At 45.9% G+C, this 9,530-nt stretch overlaps 1 protein-coding gene across 1 annotated transcript in view; it reads right to left on the bottom strand.

The window, feature by feature from the left end:
• The window catches only part of MXRA5 (matrix-remodelling associated 5), a 41,457-nt gene that overhangs the window by 26,846 nt on the left and 5,081 nt on the right, over positions 1 to 9,530 (bottom strand). Inside the window, exons 3-5 of the mRNA XM_006877238.1 lie at positions 9,248 to 9,458; positions 9,026 to 9,201; positions 5,077 to 5,291 (exon numbers count right to left, since the gene is read on the bottom strand). Coding sequence (XP_006877300.1) covers positions 5,077 to 5,291; positions 9,026 to 9,201; positions 9,248 to 9,458 — 602 coding nt within the window. The remainder of the gene's footprint in view (positions 1 to 5,076; positions 5,292 to 9,025; positions 9,202 to 9,247; positions 9,459 to 9,530) is intronic.

Here is a 9,530-nt window from a genome sequence, read left to right as displayed (position 1 = left end):
TCATCCACTGAGAACCCTGTGAGCACAGTTCTACTCTGACACACACGGGGCACCATGAGTGCTAGCTGACTCTCTGACCACTGGGTGCAACACACTAAGCAAAATGTTTACATCAGACTGTTGTTGTTGCAGCTGTTGTTAGGTCCATGCAGTCTGTTGTGACTGGTAAGAACCCCATGTGCTCTAGAAGCAAACACTACTCAGCCATGTGGATGTACAGCAAAGCTACCTTGAATGTAGGAAAGACAGACATGGGTTCTTGTGGAATTTCCAAAAGCTATCCTGAATGAATTTCTCAAAAAAAAAAAAAAAGTCTTTTAAAATATGTAATTCAGACATCATCAAAAACTAAATCCACTGCCCTCGAGTCAATTCCAATATGTAATTCAGACATCATCAAAAACTAAATCCACTGCCCTCGAGTCAATTCCAACTCAGACCGACCCTGCGTAGGTTTCTAAGGCTGTAAATCTTTAAATGAATAGCACAGCTCCTCTTCCTCCCTCTGAGCAGCTGGTGGATTTGAACTGCTGACCTTGTGGTTAGCATCCCAACAACTAACTCACATGCCCAACAAGTTTCCTTAAGGCTGACATTTTGCTGCTCTTAAGTAGTGGCAAGTCAGTTCTGACTCATAGCGATCCTAGATGGGGTTTCCCGAGGCATGGCTGATGAGTTTCAACTCCCAACCTGGTGCTTATCTGCCATTGGTGGTGATGGTGGTGGTGGTGATGTGCATGGAGTCGGTTTCGACTCAGAGCAACCCTGCACAGGGTTTCCGAGGCTGTAAATGTTTACAGGAGCAGAAAGCCTCATCTTTGTCCCATAGAACAGCTGGTAGTTTCAAACTGCTGACCTTGCGGTTCGCAGCCTGATTTGTAAGCGCTATGTTACCGGAGCTCCTTTATCCGACATTAGGAGGGAACTTTTTGTTTGCTAGTTTACTCAGAAAACATCGGTGAAGTAATTTATGCTACAGTTGTGAGTCAGTACAAGCCGGAAGCAGCCGGCCACTCCTTAAAGGGTGGCTGGAATCCTAGACAGCTGCGCACGGAACAATACTCTCCATCATTCTGTGCCAATAAACCTTCATTCCTGGAGAGTTTCACATTCCCTCCAAATTGCGAAATAACAAATCAGCCCTGAAATTCTATCTGCACCCAAGACTCATCTTGCTTCCTTAGTTCTGTGATGTTATAAAGAATGTTGTTTGTTGTTAGGTATCGTCGAGTCGGTGCCAACTCATAGCAACCCTATGCACAGCGAAAGGGAGCACTGCCAGGCCCTGGGCCAACCTCACAATCCCTGCTACACTTGAGCCCATTGGTGCTGTCAGTGTGCCAATCCTTCTCATTGGGGGTCTTCCTCTTTTTTGCTGACCCTCCGCTTTACCAAGCATGATATCCTTCCCCAAGGACTGGTCCCTCCTGATAATATGTTCAAAGTATGAGAGATGAAGTCTGGCCATCCTGTCCTCTAAGGAACATTCTAGTTGTACTTCCTCCAACAGAGACTTGTTTGTAATTCTGGGAGTCCATGGTGCTTCGATATTCTTTGCCTACACCATAATTCCAACACAACCAGAAGTTCCATAGTAGAAAAACCTGAAAATGTGCTTGTAAAACTGTTATTGTTAGGTGCTGTAAGTGGGGTCTGACTCCATTGGTTGTAGCCACTATATAAAACGTCACACGTTCATTCCTGGAATTCATGAATTCACAAAAGCGAAATAGCAATTGCTTACAAATCATTGCTCTCTTGCATCTCCAGCGTCACCGAAAACCATCTCAAAGACACCATAGGCGACAGGAGGAAAAGGAGCTGAATACTGATGATATGTTTGCTTTCTTCTGGGGGTATGGATTTTAAGACACCATAAGGTGCGTCTCTGTCATTAGTCATTTAAAAAGGAAACCGCCAGAGGCTGGGTTGTAATTTTGGAGATTAGTGAAGTCTCCCAGGCTTCAAGGAAGGGAGGAAAGAAACATATATATAAAAAAAAGAAATACAATGTAAACAGCTATTGGTGTTACATGTCTGAATTTAAGTGCATAGCTGAGCTCCTCCTTTCAAAGATACAAATGGTATTTTACTCTCCCCTAATTCTGACTTGCATCCCCTGTCCCAAGTATACCACATACAGTGGTGGGGGCATAGTTCTACTCAAGTCCCACCCTTAACCTCTCTCTTACTGTTCCAACACCTCCTAACAGGAACTCTGCCTAGAGGAGAGGTTTCCAGAACTACTGGTCGTCCATGCAAATTGTGCATCTCGTCTTTTTTTTAACAAAAATCAAACCCCAAACCCATTGCCCTTGAGTCAGTGCTGACCCCTGGTGAGCCCTGTGTGTGTCAGAATACAACAGTGCTCCACAGGGTTTTTTCAATGGCTGCTTTTTTAGGGAGTTGAATTACCAGAACTTTCTTATAAAGCACCTCTAGGTAAACTCAAACCTCCAAACTCCTGGTTTACACTCAACCCCTCAGGGGATCTTATTCTGAATCCTGTACTCAAATGTGGTTCGTGAAAAGAGCAGTCCCTGGAAGGAAGCATTTTGCAAAAATGAGCTTAGTTTCTCCTAACCCCCCACCCCCACCCCACAAACAAGGGTCCTGGTGTGGCGCTGTGCGTTAATGCATCAGACTGCAAAGGCATTTGAATTGCAAGGTGCATGGTTCAAGTTCACCAGCTGCTCCTCAGAAACTGTATACAGGGTCGCTATGGGTCGGAAACGACTCGACAGCACTTCACAACAACAACACACACACACACAAATCCAAACCATGTCCATCTTATCGATTTGAACTTGCAACAACCTTACATGAAAGAGTAAAATGATCCCACAGAGTTTCCAACGCTCTAATCTTTCTGGAAGCAGACTGAGCAATCGTTCCTCTATGCAGGGACTACTGGTAGGCTAAAACCTCCAGCCTTTTGGTTTGAAGCCAAGTGCTTAGCTGCTGTGCCACCAGCTCACCTTACCCTGGTTCAAATTGGAGTAAGCCCTTCCTTTTCTCTTACTCCCATAAAAGGAGCAATGTCTCCTAATAAATTGTCAGACTGTAAAAGCGGAAACTGGTTTAGCTATTAATACTCCCTCTTCTAGCAAAGCCCAGTTGTTTTCCCCACTGAATTTTCATCATCCTTGCTGGATTTCCAACTCCTCAAATCATAAGACTTTTCAAGATTTTATTGAGAAATCTACTGAATGCTCAATTACCTTCAAATAGGGAAGCTCCCAGGGAGCACAGTGGCTCTGTGGGAAAACCATTGGACTGCAAACCACAAGGTCAGCGATTTGAGCCCACCAGCTGCTGCTTGGGAGAAAGATGAGGCTTTCGGCTCTGGTGAAAATTTGCAGCCTCAGAAAACAATACAGAGTTGCTATGAGTTGGAACTGACTCGACAGTCCTTAACTACAAAGGGAAGTTTCTATCTTATTGTCTGAAGTTTCTATTATATCTTTTTCTACCAATGAACTTCAGAGATATAACAATTTCTTAATGCGCTGGACTGTAAAGTTGTTTTGAACCACATGGTCGACAGTTGAAACTCACCAGCCGCTCATTAAAAAACCCTGTATAGGGCATAACCACCACCACATAGGGTCGCTGTGAGTCAGAATCGACTCAACGACACTGAGTAACAACAACATACACTAAGAAAAGTTCCTGGATAATGCAAATGGGTAACATGCTTGTCTGCTAATCTAAAGTTTAGAGGTTCAATCTACCCAGAAGTGCCTTGGAACAAACACCGGGGGATCTGCTTCCAGAAAGTCATAGTCATGGAAAATCCTATGAAACCACTGACCAGGAAGATGGCAAGCCATGAGCATCTGCGATTCATACCAGCCACCATTTGTGTAGGAAGCCCGAGTGGCACAGTACTTAAAGCATTCTGCTGCTATGCAAAAAGTCGGCAGTTCAAACCCACCAGTTGCTCTGAGGGAGAAAGACGTGGCCATTTAGCAAACCCTAAGAGACAGTTGTACTTTGTCACACGGGGTCGCTAAGAGTCAAAATCTTCTCAGTGGCACAACAACAGGGCTTCTGGATCTAAAAATAGTCCTGCGTGCCAGAGGAAATGCAAAATATAAAGTTGTTTGTAATGTTGGCCAGCCAACCTGCTTCTCTTTGCCACAAATATATTGAAAATTCAACAGGCAAGACGTGACAGAATGCCTCTACTTTCTCAGTGCCACCGTTCCATCAAAAGGATGGCTTATAAAATGTCACAGAGATTCTCTTTGTCCTTTTTGGCTATTTCCAATCGTTTCTGCTGTCTGTGTGAAGGAGCATACATAGTGCAATGCATTAAGCATTGGGCTGCTAGATAAAATGTTGGGGTTCTGAGTTCTAACTCAGAAGCAGCTCTGACAGAGAAAGATGTAGCAGGCTGTTCCAGTGGAGATACAGAGTTCGGAAACTCTACAGAACAATTGTCCTCTGTCCTACAGGCACGTTATGACTTGGAATGGACTCAGGATAATGTGTTTGGTGTGGTTTGTGGTTTATGGTTTCTCATCTGCTCTGTCATTGTTGTTCCAAATCAGAGGGACCTGATGTCACAGAGTAGACCTGCCCCATAGGGGGTTCCTTCGATGTAATCTTTAGGGCAACAGGTCATCAGGTCTTTCTGATTCGGAGCGTCTGTTGGGTTGGAATTTCCAAACTTTTGGTTGTTGTCATTTGCATTGTTCAGTGCCATTGAGTCGGTTCCCACTCACAGCGACCCTGTATAGGTTTTCCGAGGAGTGACTGGGGAACTTGAACCACTGACCCTGCAGTTCAAACTGACTTTCCAGTGTAGCACATTAACTCCCAGCGCCACACCAGGACTCCTACAAAGGCTTGCTAGCAAAAAAAAAAAAAAAAAATGTTATTCCACACTCAACGTGTTCATAGTCCTTTGGTAGTAAGCCTTGTAGTGGTTGCAGGGGATGGATATATTCAGATAACCCCCCCAAATTGGCCACATTGAGAGGAATTAAAAGCTGTCACTCAAATGTCCACATGCAGACCATCAGCGCACAGCAGAGCAGACAAAGTTCAGGGAGCATGCAGTATACAAACCCCAGATTGATTCTTTCCACGTCTTTATTAATGCCTGCAGGCACGGAAGCCAGGGATCGAAACGTACAATGCACCTCGCTAGCCACGTAGCAGGCGCAAGGATGTGGACAGGTCTGGGCTGCAGGCGTGGGGCCCCAGAGCAGGATCAGGACTAAGGACAGCGCCCCCAAGCGCACGTGCAGTGGCATCTTGCTGCTCTCGCTCGCCCTGGGTATCTGCGGTGGAACAAGGAGACAAAAATCACTGGTTCACCCTTGGCCTTTTCATTCTGTAGAACCATTCAAAGCTTCCCAAGCCTCCGATAGATGTACCTCACTTAAAACATGGGGGTAAAAGACACAAAACATTATTTTGTTGTTTTTGTTAACCTTTTCCAGTAATTATTATTATGGGATATAGCCTTTAGTGTTCTACTTGGATGTTGCTATTTGCAATCGTTCGCTAGGATTTTCTCTACAAGCTGTGGATTTGGACTACACCCCCATGCACAAATAAGTGTGTGCAGGTATACGTCATTGTTGTTGTGAAGTGCTGTTGAGTCGAGTCTGATTCATAGCGACCCTGTATTTCTGAGGAGCTACTGGTGAGTCTGAACTGTTGACCTTGCGGTCCATTGTTCATCCTACAGCACCACACCAGGATTTCATGTGTATATATTATTCTTAATGCTGTTAAGTGCCTACCAGTTGGTTCTAACCCACAGTAACCCTGTGTAGGGTTTGCAAGGAGTGGCTGGTAAGTTTGAATCACCGACCCTGTGGTTCAAACTGACCTTGCAGTCCAGCGCATTAACCCACAGCGCTACACCAGGACTCCTGGAATTGAAACATAATGGAACTTTTACATGAACTTTTGAAATACATACATACATTTATGTGCATATACATACAGCCATTGAGATACACATACATACTTGTTGCCAGGTTCAGTTCCAGCTCATAGAAACCCTACACACAATAGAACGAACCACTGCCCAGTCCTGTGCCAACCTCACAATTGGTATATATATATATATCCATGGAGCCCTGGGTTACAAGTTGGGTTGCTAACCTTAAGGTCAGAAGTTCAAATCTACCAGCTGCTCCATGGGAGAAAGATGAGGCTTTCTGCTCCCGTAAAGATTTATAACATCCAAAATCCTACACAGGGTCGCTATGAGTGAGAACTGACTCCACAGTACACAACCACCATACCACCACTATGTATGTTGTTGTTAAGTGTCATTGAGTCAGTTCCCACTCACAGGGATCCTGTCTGAGGAGTGACTGATGGGTTTGAACCACTCACCTTTCAGTTCAAACTGACCTTGTGGTCCAGTGCTTATCCTACAGCACCACACCATTATATATATATGTACACTATATTTAGTTTTATTTAAATATATATATTAAAGTATCATCGAGTCAGTTCCAACTCATAGTGACCCTGTATGGCAGGCAGGGGTGGGGAACCTTTTTTTCTGCCAGGGGCCATTTGGATATTTACAACATCATGTGAGTGCCATACAAAATTATCAACTTTGAAACTGTGGTTAGCTTGGCAGGGCAAGACCAAATGATTTCACAGGCCTTATATGATTCATGGGCCAGAATTTCCCCACCCCTGCTCTATTGGGTTTCCCTGGAGCATCTGGTGGGTTTGAACTCCCAACCTAGCAGTTAGGAGCCCAGTGCTTTTCCTACAGTGCCACGCCTATATATATGTGTGTGTGTGTGTGTGTGTTGTCATTGTTAACTGCTGTCGAGTCAATTCTGACCCATAGCAACTCCATATAGAGTTTTCAAGGAGTAGCTGGTGAGCTTGAACCACTGATCTTGCAGTTCAAAAGGTTTTGCTGTCTGGGGCATTAATACCCTCCACACAAATATGTGTGTGTGTGTGTGTAGAGAAAGGAGGGGGCGGGATGGAGTCCTGGTGTGGCACTATAGGATTTGCACAAGGTCAATTTGAACCACAAGGCTGACAGTTCAAGTTCACCAGTCACTCCTTGGAAACCCTACACAGGGTCACTATGAGTCAGAACTGACTCAGCGGCACTTAACTACAAGAACAACATATATGGAGGGTCCTGGTGTGGTACTACAGGATAGTACACTGGACTTCAAAGTTGGTTTGAACTGCAAGGTCAGCGGTTCAAACCCACCAGTCACGTCTCAGAAACCCTATACAGGGTTGCTATGAATCGAAATTGACTTGATGGTATTTAACAACCGCTCGATAGATACACAGATAGATAGATAGATAGATATACCAGAGTCCTGGCATGGCACTGTAGGATAAGCACTGGACCACAAGGTCAGTGTGAAATATAAGGTCAGCAGTTCAAACCCACCAACAGCTCCTTGGAACCCGTTACAGGGTCAATATGAGTCAGAACCAACTTGATAGCACTTAAGAACATATGTGTGTGACTGTGTATACATGCATACACACACACACACATATATATACATACATACATGCATATATATGGCACCTAACAACATATGTATATCTATAGAAAAGTCTTTGTAAGATTTGAATTACCAAGTCAATTCCAACTTCTAGCACCCCGACAGAACATCACAGAACTCTCCCACAGGGCCTCCGAAGCTGTCATCTTTACGGAAGTAAACTCCCACATCTTTCTCTGAGTAGTTGCTGGAAGGTTCAAACTGCTGAACTTTTGGTTGGCAGCCAAGCGCTTTAACCACTGTGCTGGTAAGGTTCATCCCATAATAAAGACTAGATTTTTGCCTCCAAAATGACCAGACTGTGAACTGATGATCTGCTCTGTAAACGTTCATTCAGTTCACAATAAAAAGCAGTATTTTAATGATAAAGCTGGGTCATCATATATTTTTAATACTGCTGTTGCTGTTATGTGCCGTGGAGTTGGTTCTGACTCACAGTGACCCTGTACAGGGTTTCCAAGGCCGTAAATCTTTATGGGAGCAGAAAGCCTCATCTTTCTCCCACAGAACAGCTGGTAGTTTCAAACTGCTGACCCTGAGGTTCACAGCCCGATTTGTAACCAATACGCTACAAGAGCTCCTGTTGTTGTTAAGTGCCATCGAGTCGGTTCCGACCCAGAGCGACCCTGTATAGGGTTTTCGAGGAGCAGCTGGTGAGCTTGAACCACCAACCTTGCAGTTCAAACAGCTTTGCAGTCTGGTGCATGAACCCACAGTGCCACACCAGGACTCCTAGGGGGCTTCAAAATGTTCGTGGAAAAAATCCCATTATCTTTTTATTTCACTTTTCCACAATGATTCAAAAATGTTTCTCAAGAAAGTCATTATTATTGAGTATTTTCTTCCTATGAGGATATGGGTCTAAGTTTTAGCTATTTTAGCTATCCCTCCTTCAAGTGTTCCAACAAACACTCCCTGGAGACCTCCCCCATGCCCTATGATTTCCTAACTGTAATTTTGCTCTTGGAAAAGCCAGAGGGGTTTGAGAATTCAGCATCCTGATTTATAGAGGAAATGTTGAATTTGCTCATTCCAGTTACATTATCGGGAGCATAGGAGATTAATGCATTTTTCATGCATTTTCATGCCATCAGCATGCCCCATGTTTGTCATGTCTTGACCAAAGCGTATGGTTTTACAGTCATACATGCGGTAAACATTGAGCAAGGCTGAGCCGCATGGTGGTCCTTATTATAAATGAGTTCATGACAAATATTACAACCACTCATAGAGGGTGGGAGAATAGTGGATTCTGACGACCCCATCAATATCAGAGTACAACTGTGTTTCATGGGTTTTTCAGCGGCTGGTTTATTGGGAAAAGATCGCCAGGCCTTTTTTACGACCCACGCCTGGGTGAGCTCCAACCGCCAACTCTTTCTGTGAGCATGCTGAGTGCTTCACCGTTTGCACCACCTAGAAGCAGGCCATGCCAAATCCACAACTTTTCCATAGGGTAAAGGACCTCCACCCGCGGATGTCCCCTAAAACCCTGCGCAGCGTTCCTGTGGGCTGCCCAGAATGAGCTGACGCTGCACGCAGCTGTACACAAAGCGAGTCCGCGCCCGGCTGGAAAAGACGAGCTCCCGCCGCGCGCCAAGTAGGGGGCCCCGGGCTGCAGAGCCCGGAGGACCCTCCGCCCCATTAAGCTTCTCCAGGTGCTGTCTAGACCCTGCGCCCGCGGGGGGCCAGGCTGGGGCTTCCTGGACGGGTCCCACATCTCGGTGCTCGCTCCTCCCTGCGGTTCTCCCCGGAGACCATATGCCTTAGAAGACGCCCGGCCGGCAGGGTCGGGGTGCAAGCCGGACGACCTGGCACGCTAGCCGGCTTCCCGAGGCCGCTCGGACGCGCCAGACAGCGCGCCCGCAGGCTGGGACGAAGCCACCGCTCCCGGGTTCCCCGCGATGGCTCCAGGGCACGCGCTACCGCCTGTCCCGGGAGCGAGGGGGGAGCCCGGCCGACAACTAGCGCGCGGGGTCTGGCTGGAGACGCCGGGGCGCG

Source organism: Chrysochloris asiatica, unplaced genomic scaffold (genome assembly GCF_000296735.1).
Source record: "Chrysochloris asiatica unplaced genomic scaffold, ChrAsi1.0 scaffold00446, whole genome shotgun sequence".
Taxonomy (NCBI): Eukaryota; Metazoa; Chordata; class Mammalia; order Afrosoricida; family Chrysochloridae; genus Chrysochloris; species Chrysochloris asiatica.
Note: the sequence above shows the minus strand (reverse complement) of the source record. Positions and strands in the feature narration are given on the sequence as shown.